The sequence below is a fragment of the Trichoderma citrinoviride genome, assembly GCF_003025115.1.
Source record: "Trichoderma citrinoviride strain TUCIM 6016 unplaced genomic scaffold BBK36scaffold_19, whole genome shotgun sequence".
Lineage (NCBI taxonomy): Eukaryota > Fungi > Ascomycota > Sordariomycetes > Hypocreales > Hypocreaceae > Trichoderma > Trichoderma citrinoviride.
This window is the reverse complement of record NW_020194727.1, coordinates 126939-142752: the sequence shown is the minus strand read 5'-3', so window position 1 is coordinate 142752 and position 15814 is coordinate 126939. Positions and strand designations below refer to the sequence as shown.

Sequence of the window (15814 nt, the reverse complement as noted above, 5' to 3'; positions counted from 1 at the left end):
TTCTCAATAGTAAGAAGACCGCGGGAACGGCTTCTGATGTATCTTTCCGTTTGAGGGCCTTTGTTGATGAACTGTTGCGATCTTCTCCAAGAGTCGAAAGTGACGATAGAGTTATTTTGGCTGAACTGCATGGCAAAGCATAGCTCGAGCGAACTCAGTCTCCTTGTGGCGAAGAGCATCCAGCTCAGCATATTATATGTATCCCTTCGTTCATGATGCCCGAGCTTTAGAAATATCTGGGTGAAGAGGCCGTCCAGTTCGCGAGGCGTATCGTAGAGTGCTTCTAGCTTCTCGTCCAGCGTCTCTCCATTGTCGTCTGCTTCGAGGATACTGCTCGTAACCAGATCCACCCAAAGAAAAATGCCGTCAGCCCTAGAAAGGATTGATTGGATCATGTTCTCATTGTTTGGAGCGTCGGACATGTGAGCCAGCTTTTGGTACGTAAATGTCTCAATGTCGGCGTAGTTCTTTGTCTCGACCCAAATTTCAGGGCAATTCTCTATGTAGATATTGGGATAATGTCGGCTGGATAGGCAGACTCTGAATCTGCTGAAAGGCTTCTGGGATTCTTCTGGACAGACTTGCAGTCGAAAGAACTGTAGAAGGAGGCGAACCTCGTCCACCGAACCTTCATCCAGGCCATCGAGGAGGAATATCGTTGGTCTCCAGGTTGATAGCTTTGATGAGATTTCCAGGACACCCATAAGCTCTTCAGTCTGCCATTCCAAGTTGCGGCCTTTGACAAAACGACTGTCCGATGCGATCATGAAGTCCCTAAGGAGTTGGTCATTCTGTGTGAAAATTTGGTGAAGAACAGACTGTAACAGGCCACGGCTCGACTTTTCCAGAGCTTCTCCAGAAGCATCGTAGAAGTAGGAGGCTATGGTCACCGCATTGCTGTCCGTGCGCTTGAGTAGTTCTGCTAGGGTGTGCTTCATCAAAGTGGATTTGCCTGAGCCGGCACTCCCCTTGACCCAAAGGAATCGATGGTCGCCGCTCAACCAGGCCTGGTAAGTTGGGTCCTGCGAAAGCCAGTTGCCAGTGCCTTTGCATGGACTTCTAATCACCAGTTGTCGATGATACATCTGTGGGAACTCCAACGACTCGAGCACTGATGATCATCAGCTTGGAGAGTATGTATGTAAGCTCTCAGTATCCGACCTACCTTTCTGGCAATTTGTTTCCAGAATCCTTTGGGCGGCCTCCTTCTTCTTGGTATCTAAGAGAGAAGGTTACTAGGATTTTCCAAGGCCAAGTTCGGACAGTTGAGGACCTTACCAAACATCTCGCTCAGCATTGGAGGATCTCGAACAGCGGGCACCACAGACAACAGTTCCCTCGCGTAGGCAGCGGCAGTGAGAGCGGCGTAGGGCTGCCAGCTCGCATTCTTGTGTGAGTCGGCATAGTCGCAGATTCCCCGTATGACGAGGCACGGGAACCGGTTCATGAGCCCAGCAGCTTCCATCTCGAAGCAGAGAACACCGCCAAGCTCCTCACTGAGCTTATCTCGAGCCACGCCGTCTCTCATAACTTGATTCCCGGATGCGATCGTACCGTGATGGACCCTGACCCCTGGCCCGTTGCGGACAGGACGGTCGATGAGATTTTGTTTTGAACAGCCGTCGCAGGTAGAGGCTCCGACGTGTTGATAGGTAGCCTCATAGAGGTGATCAACTCCAGCGCTCTCACGAGAGAAATGAGGCAGATGTTTGACGCGGGAGATGTGAACCGACAGCATGTCTTTGTACCTCAACTGACGAGCTTGCAGCTGTGCGAGAGCGTTAAGAAGAACCGTCGGAGGCGTGTTCAGAAAGCCAGTCCGCTCGAACCCACCAGGTCGTGTCTTGCCCAGGTCATATTGCACCACGCCTCCATGCATCGACTGCGGCTGACTGACAACAACGTCACCAAGTCGAACATCTTCAACCCCCGGCACGCCTCCGCCAACTCCCACCATCAGCCCAAATCGCATCGCAGGGAAATCCGACTGCAGCTGGACAGCAACAGCCGCGGCCGAGTTTGTACCCGTTTGACCAGCTGGAAGCGTCGCCAGGACGACATTGTGGTCTCCGATACGGCCAAGTGTGTATGAGCAGGTGTTTTTATCGTCGATGATTTCGTGTTCCTCGTCCAGCATCTCCTGCGCCGCAGCCAGCTCTATCGGCAGGGCGCAGATCCAACCCACGGTGTAGTCGCTCGGCTGGAGGCTTGTAGTTGATCGCTCCATCTATGCATATGCGGCTCTACATGTGTAAGTGACGCGGCCGCGATGATACGGACGACGATAATGCAGGTTATATCTATGCAGGCAGCAAGAGGCACAAACGAACGATGTATTTGCACAGCCCCGCGCTCCTGTTCATATTGCTGCCTTCTTGTGACTGGTTGGAAAAATAGTTTGTCCAGCCGCATGCAGTCTGATCCTTTGATCGACGAGTCTCGCAAGGGGATAGAACTCTGGAGGTGAGTATGTAGTGTGCAAGAGAGTTGTACGAGGAAAGCACTTGACATGTCAACTATACTCTATGGCAGCAAGGTGTCTCTTTAATCGGTTGTGATAATTGGTTCAGTAAATCGAGCGACAAGATAGTTCAGATAATGCTGGTTATGAGATGCAATCCAGAGACAGCTACTAGCCTCTTTGAATCACCTGCATGGTGACATGCAGCGAGCCATAGTGTGAAGAACCAGGCCGTCTCATCCTATTCACAGTGAGATCCAAGCTTATTACTGACATCTATGATTGCGACAATGCCTTCTCGTCTTAACAACGTCGCCCAATACTCCGATTAGCAAAAAACGAATTCAGAGGACGAACATTACCGAAAGTCGAAGCTCGAAGCTAATATGGAACGACGAAGTTTCAACATAGGATTATACAGCAGCTATGTTATCTGAACGTCTGCTGTGATAGACTTTCTCTTCCATTGAATCGGCCTTTATGCCGTAGTCTATGTTCTCGAGGATACTATTGAAGTTCTGTCTGGGTCAATTCCATAAGTTCAAAACGATGAAGAAAAGCTCGGGCTGATCGTATACTGCAGATTATCAGAGGGTCGAAGATGAGCAGAGCTGATGTGAATTATCATATGGCCTCTAAGTACACTCTTTGATCAGTCAACGTAGGCGTTGGATAGGGTCTCAAAAATACAGACCAAAGGTACGTCTGCTGGAGATTAAGGCATGTTCCTATATCTCCCCAGACGTAACCCAAGTATCCAGACGTCACATTGCCGATCCGTATAGTTGTGAATAGCATCATACAGCACATGTTACTGGCCACCAATCCAGCAACCACTTGGACAAAAAGTAATTCGTCTCCAATCTGCCCGACTACGTGTAACTGCAGTGGAAGGTCTGGGGGAGGCAAATATCACTCTAGAATCTTCATGCCCATTGTCCTGCTCGCCAGTTGTCCATTGTCAGACACAGACGCTCAAAGATACCCTATAGAAATTACCAGGGCTCTTCGTCTTTTTCTTAGGCGCGTTCCCAGAGCATAGTGAATCATTTGATTGAGACTTGCAACATGGAGGCGTCTAGATTCACACTAACATGAGAAGAATTCAAGGCCTCCTGCCACACTGGGATTTAACGCTCCAACGCCCGTCTCCTTATGTCTCAGAAAGAAGCCATCCAACAATCAAGTAGCCCAGTACTTCCCTTTCGTGGCTTAACCACAGTCAGACTTAGAACATGCTCGCGTACATAATACCTGTAGATCCAAGCCTCTGCCCCCAAATGGCTTACCTTCTCACTACTGCCCCTATTCGATCGACAAGTGCCAACAGCCTCACCAGACTAATAAGACGGATACCAGCCCGTCCTCTCCAAAAACCACTTCGCCTACCAAACGGTCTACCGTTTGCACGCACCAAGCGGCCTACCGCTTTCAAGCACCAACCCATCGCTCCCTTCCTCCCACACGGGCCAGAGAGTATGACTCGCGCCCCATTCACCAACTGGCGAACCATTGGCCAAGGAAAACTAAACGAAGCGAATTTCGCATTCTGCCCCGTGCTTCTTTGGCTTCTCTCATTAGTGTTGTGTAAAAATTAATCACAGAAACTCGGCAGACGTTCCTATTCATCCCGAGGTACCGGAACCGGTGGGAGTGGAGGAGAGGAGACAGGGTCCCGCATGAATAAGAAGAAGAAAAACGTGGCGGCTCCTAAATTGATTGAAGCCGGTGATCCAACGGGATCGCTCCCGGAGTGTGGCTCCCCCTTAGTCCAACTTTTTCCTTCCTGTGTAAAAAGACGATTTGAATCAATTGGAGCTAGTAACTGCTAGCAAGAAAGTTGCCCTCGGTTAGTTAAGTAGTTAAGGACGAGCTCTGGCTTGTATGTTTGCCGAAAGCCGCCGGCTTGTTTTACTTACACGACCCTCGCAGAAAGCATTGACTTGTTTTTATATTGCTGCCTGGGGTTTGCGGAGTCCAGCTCTTCCGGGGATCGAAGGACTACTAGCGGCTGGAGAAATGATGCTGAGTTGGGCTAGGTGCATTAGCTGGAACGAAGAGGACGGGGATGGGTGATCCGCACAGCCGTCGCTCCTACTATCGTGAGCTAATAGTCATGAAGTTTCCACAGTTGGTATTTTCTAGATGAAGAACTGCACGCAAGAGATGGGTAGTAGGGGAAGCCGTCTCCGGGTAAAGGCGATCCTGTTTTTGCCGGAGCATTCTAGGGCTAGGCAGCGGCGTTCTAGCTGTCCGGTAGATCGATAGACCAGGAATGCCACGCAGACAGGGACCGTTAGCATGTTGATACTACTGCTGGGTTGCATATAACGAAGCGCAGGCGACACTCCTATGTTAAGACACTCCTCCCTGGCATATGCACCAGCAAATGCTTGAATGACTCGATTCTGGATGGCGCACGAGTGTAGCTACTGCAATCCGGTGGTGTTCAGCTGCCACTTCTTATCATCCAGCAGAGCCTTCAGCTGGCCGTCCAGCCACTTCATATCTTCTTTGCTCACACCTGGTCCACCAGCCCTGGAACTCTTTGTCAGTCATGTACACCAGTGAAAGCCACAGTAGTTGTTGGAAAATGCTAAGGGATGAACATACCAATGACCCCAGATGGATGGGAACGGAATACACTGTCCAACGCCCTCCATCATATGCTGCACCTCGTACTCTGAATCTTCAGGAGGGAAATACAGGTCTGTCTTCCCTGGCAGAACAAGTGTTTTGGCCTTGATGCTCTTCATGGCCAGCTCCAAGTTCTTATTATACGGCTCCTGGTCAGAGCAATCGGCAGCTTGCCACGTGTGAAGCATGGTGAGCAGGTTTTCAGGGTCTGAACGAGTCGTTAACAAGCACGCTGCAAGCCAGACGGATGAGAGAACAAACCTTTGGCCAAGGCCCACGACTCCCAGAAGTTGACCATGAAGTCCTCGAGGTTCTTGTACCCCAGCTCTGTTTCATAGACCTTGTCCCTGTAAAAGACCTGGCTGAACCCCCATCCCGCATATACACGCCCGAAAGCCTTCAGCCCGACGACCCTTTCCTCCTCCGTCCACGCGCGATACATCGGTGCTGACTCGCCGGCAGCACTACCAGCGGAAGCTGCTCCCTTGGCGGCGAGTAGCGCACTCTTGACGCCCTCGAGAAACACCTGGTTATGCAGCGACGTGCGTGCGCTCCCGCAGAACGGCACCCCCAGGTCCATGAAGTCGGGATACTGCGTGAGCCACTGGTACGTCTGTCCAGCGCCCATGCTCCATCCCAGAACCATCCGCGCGTGCTTCACACCCAGGTGCTCGGTTATGAGCCGATGCTGCGCGGTGACATTGTCTTTGACGGTGATGTTGGGGAAGGGCTTGAGGGGAGACGGGCGGGGCGTGTTGGAGGGGCTGCTGGACTGTCCGTTGCCGAAGAGAGCTGGGACGATGATGAAATATCGGCGAGGGTCGAGGGCTTTGTCTTCGCCTATGAGCCATTCGTTGTCTGAGATGGCGCCGCTGAACCACGAGGGGTAGATGATGGCGGGAGAGGAGGCGTCGCCAAAGGTCTTGTAGGCGATGAAGGCATTTGGAAGGGTCTGGCCGGAGACGAGTTTGAAGTCGCCCAGTTGGAAGACGCTGTAGTCTAATTCGCTCCCCATGATTGTCACTTCTTATTTCGAACCTGGTAGATACAGATACTTTCGTCTTGTAAGTGGAAGAACTGAAGGTGGTGATGCCCCTCGCGGACGAGACTATCTTTGCGAGGGGCTCCCGACGTATGCCGAGTAAAAGCGCGGGCAAGTGCCTCGTCGCGTCCAGATACTGTCTTAGACATTGTGGCCTTTATTCTTGGAGAATGGCTCTTGATTCGATAGAATCTGTCATTGAGCACGGCGTGGTGAGGGGAAGCTGCATGTACAATACGACTCTCTGAGCACGTGAGCTTTACGATTGCATATACCTGCGCAAGATTCTGCTCAAGTAGGTAGATGCTTATCAGCCAACTACAATTACAGCGATTCGACCTGAACTTGCGATGTCGAAGATTATCGTGAAATCTGTGCTGTGGTGTTTTCTTCCCGATAATGGATCTCACATTCATTGTGCTCCGTAGTAGATGGGCGGCTGTCGCTATAATTAGCAGCAATTTGCGGCTGTCGCTCCGGCTCCGGACAGCTTCACGCAGCCTTGTCCACCTTATTCTGCTGCTGACCAGGAGACCTCTGCCGTCCAGAGACGTTGATAGCACTATGTGCTCGACATGAGCCACAGCCAAAGCAAAGGTAGAGTCATATTCGGGGGGCCGCAGCCAGAGTTGCCCGATCGGTCCGTCCCGTCAGCAACTACCATGAGCACAGCTCGACGGCCGTTGATGAGAGTCCTGCAGAAAACAGAGACGCGGTGAACAATGAATCAGCTTACGGATGGCAAAATTTTCACCCAATTTACGGGAGCAAGATGCTCATTTATCACGTATGACAGCACTTCTTTTGTCAGCTCGAATCCCAATCTCCTGGGTCTAGCGCTTTGCAGCGCGGGCCGAGTCGAGAGCCAGGGACATCGCCGCGGCTGGTGCTGACGATGCAGGCATTCTAGCGCAAATTGCTGCAACATGTCCCCTATTTCCTCGTCCCTATTCCAACTCCGGGTTGGACCATCTCACGCCTAAGCATCTAGAAGAATGGAATGAAACAGTGAAACGTGGGATCCCTCCCGGGCGGCGTGGACTGTGCTTTCCACGGAGAAATTTGCCTGTGTTGTCAATATCGCAAGCATGGCCAACCCGGTTGAGACCGCAGAGTTGGGCGGACGGAACAATGAACGTTGAGTTGGCCGTTTGGTCTGTTGGGCGGCGGCGGTGACAAGCACCATGTCGCCGTCAAAATGAAGAGATGAAAGGCTGGCTGTTTGAAGCCGACCACACTGTTGTGTTGTAGTGCAGCAACTCAAGCATCTTTAGCGCCAACTCGCACTTGACATTGGGTTGCACACCTGGAGAATTCAGCCTCCGGGCGATCGCTTGACGGAGAAGCTCAGGAGAGGATGGGATAGAGGATGGGTGGGTGGGTGGAGGGGTAGTGTGCTGGTATTACTCCGTGATGCTTCGCAGATGCTCTCGAGCAGCAAGGCTGATGATATGGCGTCCCAATTGTTGACTGCATCAAAGGCTTGCTCTCTATTGATGTTTTTGCCTTCCTATCCCGTGTCGCGTACTCCGAGGTTGGTGACTGGATTGTCATCCCATCCAGCCCCGAAACGCGGCACACTTCGCACTGTTGCTCCCTCTCGCCCGTGGACGCCGTCGTCTCTCTCCGCAGTCCAGAGTCATCTCCCGCGGGTTGGGTGGGTGGACACTCGATAGCGTTTGGGGTGCCTGGGGTTGACGAAGCGGGATGCAGCTATAGAGTTGGCCCACTCACTCTTGGTTTTCCCTCTGTCCACTTTGGTAGGATTCTGGAGTAAAACCGACGGCACCTCTCGTTGATCGTCAGTGACAGCCCGGAGACGGTTGAAGAGTCTGGTCGAGACACACTTGACTCGGACCAGGAGGGAGGTATAAGGCTGCCATTGGTGAGTCCAGCGAGAACCGACGTCCGACGCAAATTGACGCAGCAGTCGATGCGAGCCTGGCATTGGTGGTGGCTGCGGGGCGTCGTCACCCAAGATATTGATCCAATTTCCGCCTCAGATGTGTGTCCAAGTAACACAGGACAGTACGCAGGCACAACCGCTGAGTGGCACGACGTGGACATTGTAGGAGAGAGAGGCCCGTAGCAGAAGACACATATCAGCCAGTCCAAGCAGTAAGCGGTGATGGTGATTGTGATCAAGGTGATGACGGTGATGATGCCACCTCCCGCAAGCAGCAGCCACCACGCCTCTCGCCGTGCAGCATCGCGTCTGACAGGTCGCCTGGCCGAGCCGATCCAGTTGCAGGTCGCCCACCCATCACGACGGAATCGAAGCCTCTTGCTAGGCGAAGACACGCAGCTCCGTTTCTGCTGCCACCTCGAATCAGCAGCTAGTGCTAGTAATCCGCTCTTGCAGCTCTAGTTTCTGCAGCATCGAGCTGCCAAGGACGGACTGGCGGGGGAGCTGCGAGCGGTGCAGGGGTTTTGCAGGCAAGCGACGAGGAGCCCTGCATGGGTTCAGTCGGATTCCGCTGCCTTTCTGATGGCGATGGCCTGACTTCAAGGTTGAGCTTGGGGGGACAAGGGGCCTAGTCCCGGTTGCTGCATAGCTGCGCGTATAGCGATCGAGTTGAGTTAAGCATGTGAATCTGCTGCCGCTAGAGCGCCACGCTGCGGTGCCGAAAGCCACCACACGCGGCAGATACGTAATAGTGCGGCCAGGAGAGAAATGAAGGGCCATTGTCAATTTACATGGAAATCTCTTTCATTCTCTGTTTAGACCGAGGAATTCCGCCCAGAAATGCTGCGTCCCTTCTGGGCCATGCGAAGCTATCTTGTAATTGATTGCTTTTCGTCTCCACTGCCTGACGCCTAGTGGAATCAATTGCTTAATTCCATAAAGCAAGTATGTCCTCCGTCCATCGTAGCCTTGTACAGGATACCTGGTTCCCCCATACTCTTGCATCCCCAGCGTCACGGAACTGGTACCTTCGCCCGACCACTGGCCAGGTGGCCTGCCCTGACTCGAGCCGCTCACCAGCGAAATACAGGTCACGTTACCGAAATTCTGCACTCTCTCACCGCAGGGCTGACGGTCGGCTATGTTCGGAAAAGCACACGCACAAGACCATTGACCAGGCATCAACAAACGACGAGCAGGGATCATCACGCTGTTCCCCATGGATGTCCTTCGGCTGTCGTCTCGTCTGCCCACTGCTGTGGTGAGCTAGTACATACGAGTGCTAGCAGCAGCCACGTGAAGTCGTGGTCCTGCCCGTAATGACGATGGCTAACCACAGGGGCGGAGGAGGACGAAGGAATATGAAGACGCGCGCGTCGTGACATCGTCGCCGTGACGAAATTCAAGCAGCAGAGCCTTCACCGGCAAATCGCGACCCTCGCCCTGTCCCTCCCTTCCTGCCGTCCATAGCTTTCAAAGCAACGCCGTCGCGAATCCGCCGTCTGACACGATGACGAGGACCTGCTACTGGCCTCTGCTTTGATAGCCTTGCACAATTGCATCGCCACTTGGAACACCGTCCCCAGCCATTCGTCTTCCCGTTGGACCAGACGACTGGGGGAGCGGCGCCAGTGACCCCCGGACAAGCAGCTGATTCGCCATCCTGGTTGGTTGGCTGAATCGCTAATGCTTGGCCCGTCCCTCTCGGAATCGCACCCCGCAGTCGCATGTCTGACTTTCTGGGTGCGGAGAGACACGTTCAGCCACGCTGCCCCCTGTACCTGCGTCTCTTTTCCCGTTCTCTCTGTGTCTTATCGTCTTCGCCAGTGTCTTTTGCATAGCAAACTTGGTTGCTTTGAGGATAGAATGCTTCATGTCGATGCGTGCGCTTTTTGCGCCGGACGGACTCCCGCCCTTCCGGGGTCAACGTCGACAACTGGACAGACCCTGAAACGTCAAGCAGTTCGCAGAAGGACATGCAGCAGCGCGCTGCAACATGCGGTGCGTCCATGGCATACGAATTACCGGGTTCTGCATCTGCATGGATGCGGATATCAAGGACTCGGAGACTACAAGTTTGGCCGTGGATGAAGCAGCAGCTAATCCTATTGGCATACCTCTCTTACACCAGCACCCCGGACAAGCACTCGCATCAAGGCACGCATTACATGTACTGTACCAGGGCGACCAAGTGCTGCTCGCAGCCTGCACTGGGACGGTTGGCACTGCGCAAATGAGGCATACCGCATGGACGTGAATCCCTCATCGGGTAAAAAGTCGCACACACGATATGCAGACAGGGCTCGGATCAGCAAGCCGCCATGGTCCAGAGACCCTTCAGGGGGGTCCGAGATAGTCCCGCAAAAGCTCAGCTCGCACCTATCAAAAAGGTAGGCAACCCTTCCACCGGCCAATTGGGCCATGGTTGCAACCAGTGGCGCTGTGGCGTCTTGATCCAGCGAAATTGGGGCCCCGACCGGAGGGTCTGAGGGTCAAAATCTCTTCCCCAGGACCACGAGTTTTAGTGCGTGAGACCACACTTTGGAGCTCGCCAACAGGCTGCCACTTTCAGGTACAGAGGTACTCTGCTGGTATTCACGAGGCACGACAATGCTAGTGCTCCTACAAATTGGACATGGATCCCGTAGCGTCTCCATCACGCCTCCGTTTCTATCCAAGTACGAAGGGCATCGTGTGTCCCAAGTTCTCGCACACGACGCTACCAACGCCCTCAGGCGGAGGATGCGTTCTCGGTCCGGTTTTTTCCCCCAAGCTATCGGATCTCCCAGTCCGCAGCTGGCCTAGCCACCGACCCGGGAAGCTTTCTTCTTATTTTATTTTCAACTTTGAAAACTTCCTGGGACGCAAACGGCTTGCATTCGAGAACACCAAGAGGTGACCTTTGGCCCAGCTGCTTGTCCCGGTTTGCGCGCTTGGGAATCTACCCTTGTCGGCCATCACCACCGTCGCTTCTCCTCCTCTCAGCTCCTCCATCCTCCCCCTTCCACCCAACTCGACAAGCGACAAGGCTTTTCTCCCGACTCCCTGTCGACCAACTCGTCGAATCAGTTCTCACACGCTCCTTCGTACATCTTCGTATATCTCCTGTTTTTCTGACCCCGCGGGGAAACGGCCACATTCTCTCCTCTACACCACCTCGGTCTGTTTATCCGCTATTATCAGGTTCCACTGGCTGAAGCAATTCCCCAGCCATCATGGAGTCTCCGCCATTTGCTACAGATCTGGATCGGATAGCGTGAGTCTGCTTCAACCCCCCCTTTCGTTAGTTTTGGAGTCGAATCCGGGGGCTCGACCATTCTGGGCGAAGCCAAAGGCCGTAGCCTACAGTGCCCATTTGAACCCGAGGGATCCATGAGGCTAATTCAGGGTTCGCCTTTTTCGTTATAAACAGAGACACCCTGCGTCGCATTAACACTGATGATACACCCATCTCTCCGCGGCACAATGCCCCATCATCCTTTGAACCAGACACAGCCGTCGAAGGAAACGCAGACAACATGAACACAGAACCTCGCTACCATGCGTCGTCTCGCGACTTCGCGGTGCCTCCGCCGTCCAAGGGCCAGGCCGTCGCCCAATGGCTGGAGGAGAGTGATGATGTGGTCGACGAATATCACATGCCCATGCAGAGAGACTCGAGAGGATCCCTCCCCCGTCGGCCACCGTCCAGAGATCAGGCCCAAAGCATTCGACGCGAGTCGGTGAATTCGCAACGCAAATCATCCAACGCCTCATCCAACTACTACCAGCCAGGCTACAGCCTCTATCCCGCTCCATCCAAGCCCCTACCGCCTCTTCCCACCCCCAAGTCCACAACTCACCGCGTGCCCTCCCGCGACTCCTCAGATCGATCATCCATCAGCACTCATCGCTCCTCTCAAATCTCCGCGACCACATCCACGCCTGATGCCACCACTGTCAGCTTCTCACCGCCCCCTCGTCGCAGCAGGGTCCCTGCCAATTTCTACAGGCCTCCGGATCCCTCTGAACTTCTTCCTCCGCCGCGCAAGTCGTCTCGTCCCGCTGAAGTCGTCTTCTGGAAGCTTCTTCAATCAGATGACAAGAAGAATGGCCCTGTCCACTACCTCGATATGTCGTCTAGCCTTGCCACCATGGCGACCAAGCATGGAAACAACATCATCAAGGTCTGGTCCACGGCGGGGGGTACTGTTCAGCAAATCATCAAGTTTTCCTCCTACACCGCCGCGCAGTCCCGCTCCCGCGAATATCTCATTCGCAGCCACGCCATCCTCTCCGAGCCGACAAATCTCATTGCCATTGCCACACGCTTTGGTAGATACATTGAGATCTGGAACTGGGCCAAGAAGAAGTGTCTTCAGACGATTGACGATGCTGATCGTTGGACCTCAGCCCAGATCGAATCCTACGACGGCGCCCTCAGCTCCCTTGCCATTTACTCTGGCGAGAAGGGGCTGATTGACGTGTACAGGGCGACGCCTGAGAAGAAGCCCTTTGTCAAGTCGCGAACCATTGACCTCAACAAGGTTGATCTGCCATTCGTCCCCCAGTACCCGGAGCTTGCCCTCTCCAAGACAAGCCCTCTCCTCGCCCTTGCAGCTGGACCGCGCCCTCCACGTCAAGGCCACCCGCCGCCCGAGAAGGAGACGCTTCTCGTCGCATGGGACACTACCGAGGGCGGCTCGAACAAGCCCTATCGCGTAGCCAGGCCATGGCAGCACAAGGAATTGGACACGGCCATACCGTGCGACATGGTCACTTATGGAAGCGCCGTCGTGTCCATCTGGATCCCTGCTACTTTCCGCGCTGTGCCCGCTACCAATGGCGGATCTGGCTACAACCTCGCTCCCGTCACCGTCCCGTACCGATATGTTCTGGTCTGGGATCTTGCGGCCAACTCGACGCGAACCTTTGGCATTCCTAACACGACGTCCTGCCTGTCGCCTGATTGCCGGTTTGTAGCCTATTGCCACGCGACCGGAACCGACATTGGCGCTCGAGGCAGCATCGTCATTCTGGATGTCATGACGGGCAAGGAAGTCTGGAGCTGGCCCGACCCAGAGGCTTTGGCCATCGACTACACTCCTCGGCCTGGCTTTGAACAGTTTGACGACCTCTCCCGCGTTTCGGAGCTCTCTTTCTCTGCCGACGGAAAATTCTTGAATGTCGGTGACCTGGACGGCCATATCGGCATGTATGAAGTGCGTGAATCTACCGGAGACCGATTACAGCTCCACATGATTTAGCACAGTGATTTCACGGATATGGGAAACTTTTTCGTTGTTATGATGTTATGCTTGATTGCAATGTTTTGTCGCTATGCTTGGACGACCGAAGGTTAGGGTATATAACCGCCTACAATAATTCAGATACCACGGGTTCATACTGGCTGTTACGCACTTGACGACTACGAAGTTGCCTTGCATCCTCCTTGTGCCTTTGTACTTCCTCTTTGTGCAAAGTTGCTGTATGTGATTGGCAATCTGCTTCCGCGAGCTCCACAGCTATCGAATGACCAAGATAACCATTGCCACCCCACGATTTCTGATCGATAACTCTAATGCAGCTATCGCCCCTTATCGTCGATTTTGGCAGCGCCCCTTGGGTCTGGACGATAATTTCCAGATCAGCTCTTGGCGCACGTTGCGGATGAGACACAAAAAGAAAAGCAATGGGCGATCCGATCGTGGCTCTTTTCCGGGGAAAGGGTAGGGTAGGGGAGGGGGGAGACGTCAAATGAGATGAAATGCGTGAGGCCACGTGTGTGGCCGGGGTTTGGGGAATTCAAGGGTCCCACTGGTTTTGGGCTAGGTCTTTTGGGTGGCCTTGGGGGTGGAGATGGTGATGCCTTTTCTGGGGAAGCTTTTCTAGGGTAGGGCTGGGAGAGCGTGATGACGGAGGTGCTGGAAGATAGATCCTGAATGTTCCTTCGGAGGGGGTGAATGGCTCGGATCGAGAGTCGTGGTGGTTTTGGAGGTTTAAAGAGCGTTTATACATGACTCTTAACACCCATTTGTTGGTAGACATTAGTATCATCGCGCTTCTCATGGTAATCGTATCTGCTCTCTCATAGATGCACACCGAAATGTGGTACGTAGAAGACTTGTGACGACTCATACTCAACATCCACCACTCGATTGTTATTCACCCCCCCCCCCCCTCCTTTACTTTCAATTCGTTGGGGCTTTAATGGGACTCGGTTCATTGTTTTGAGCTACTTGGCTGCAGTTTTCATTTATGCAGAAGGTAGGTGTTGCATTCCCATATGATTCACGTAGCATGCACTTTCAATAGCGGTCAAACCTTGAAAGGGTACTCAGTCATTTCATTTTTTTATGGCTTTCGAATATCACTGTGAAGAGCGTTGGGCATAGGGTATGATAGATACTGAAGCCTTCACAGTCTTGCCAACTTCCCTCCTGTAGTCTCATATCTTCTCTGTGGAGCACAAGGCAACTCTTTGTGTGGAAATACGTGATTCTGTTCAAAGACGGCGATGCGACAGGCAAATAAAATGCTTGGATATTGAAGAAAAGCTCTTCTTACCCTCCAATTTGCCTTGTGCCCCAGCACTACGAAGTTTATGGGCCAGAAGTTATGCACATGGCCAACTGATATTACGTTCAACCCCGATCTAGTACCAGATCGAAAGAGAAAATCCGGCCAGTAAATGGCTAACAACGTGAATTTTTGTGTAAATTGAGCTGCGTCTAGCTCTCAGTCAAGCAGAATCGAGGAGTTTATAAGATCATGCTGCTTTGAGATGTGAAGTCGCTGTTGAACGTCAGGCCAAGTTGTAAGAGCAAGAGGTCCAACATATAATGGGAGCTTACAAGCTCAGTTCTGCATGAAATCCGGCTAATGTCTTTGCATTTAGGCAACACAATCTTGTGATAGCAAGCGTCATACGGTTGGCTTCAGCTCAGTGCGTCAGTAAACGAGAGAGTGAGCTTTGTAATCCCAAGACGCTTCTTCGGCATGGCAGGAGTCGGGTTGAGGGGTAAAAGACCAGGTTAAGCTTACATGTAGGTTGACTGGGTCATAAGCACCTTACTTCACAGGCTAAAAAAGCAATAGAAAATATACAAATCGTCGTACGTTCTTCTGCCCGAGGCTGCCGTCGATTACAACTCCTCTTGATTATTACGGGTCACACGACTTTGCTGTTGTGAAACTATTCATCTGAGTGACGACTACAGATACAAATCTCATGAGATATCAGTGTATACAAATGACTTATAGGATGTAAAAAAGTGAACCTTGCAGAAGAGGGCTGCTTAGACTCCCATCGCAATCTGATCTTTATGCTCTATCTGTTTGAGTAAGCTGACAATTCTCTTTGTATGCCATGGTTATACACAACATGGAGTAAGAGACCATTCCACACGCATGTTCGAGACCGAGACCCCCGCAACATACGGCGCATAACCTTGATCATATGCCTAATAGTATTCACATGATGTTAAAAAAATGCCTTTGTTCTGAAGCCTTTCATACAGCCGCCTCTGTCTATGTCGCTCCGCAGCTCCGAAAATAGACTACATAATCAGCAGGCTAAATCGTATACTTAGCCGGATGCACCCCAGATCCGCTTGACGTCGATGGAACAGTATTAGCGGGATGCATCAGTTCCCAATATCTCGACAATAGTCATATTCAAATGGATGGGCGTTAATCATGTTCGGCACTTGCGTGCCGAAGACCTGGCGTCTACCGTCTTTAGGCAAAACTCCACGAGAAAGATGCTTGAGCTTCGTTTCAACGTCAC

General features: G+C 52.7%; 4 protein-coding genes across 4 annotated transcripts; 1 reads left to right on the top strand and 3 right to left on the bottom strand.

Annotated features, from left to right (window-relative positions):
• Positions 1-1219: 1219 nt before the first annotated feature.
• Positions 1220-2227, bottom strand: BBK36DRAFT_1186285 (purine and uridine phosphorylase; the record flags this gene model as incomplete). Its single annotated transcript, XM_024896478.1, has 1 exon — positions 1220-2227. One exon carries the CDS (start codon positions 2225-2227, stop codon positions 1220-1222), a length of 1008 nt encoding a protein of 335 aa, XP_024745369.1.
• Positions 2228-4890: 2663 nt separating this feature from the next.
• BBK36DRAFT_1186283 (homoserine acetyltransferase) lies at positions 4891-6113 on the bottom strand (the record flags this gene model as incomplete). The annotated part of the gene is made up of 3 exons (XM_024896477.1): positions 4891-4999; positions 5075-5306; positions 5360-6113. 3 exons carry the CDS (start codon positions 6111-6113, stop codon positions 4891-4893), a joined length of 1095 nt encoding a protein of 364 aa, XP_024745368.1.
• Positions 6114-9448: 3335 nt separating this feature from the next.
• Positions 9449-10469, bottom strand: BBK36DRAFT_23903 (hypothetical protein; the record flags this gene model as incomplete). Its single annotated transcript, XM_024897972.1, has 3 exons — positions 9449-9785; positions 9828-10115; positions 10291-10469. The coding sequence occupies 3 exons, from the start codon at positions 10467-10469 to the stop codon at positions 9449-9451; spliced, it is 804 nt and encodes a 267-aa protein (XP_024745367.1).
• A 1095-nt stretch (positions 10470-11564) lies between these two features.
• BBK36DRAFT_1130328 (hypothetical protein) lies at positions 11565-13292 on the top strand (the record flags this gene model as incomplete). Its single annotated transcript, XM_024891833.1, has 1 exon — positions 11565-13292. The coding sequence occupies one exon, from the start codon at positions 11565-11567 to the stop codon at positions 13290-13292; it is 1728 nt and encodes a 575-aa protein (XP_024745366.1).
• Positions 13293-15814: the final 2522 nt, after the last annotated feature.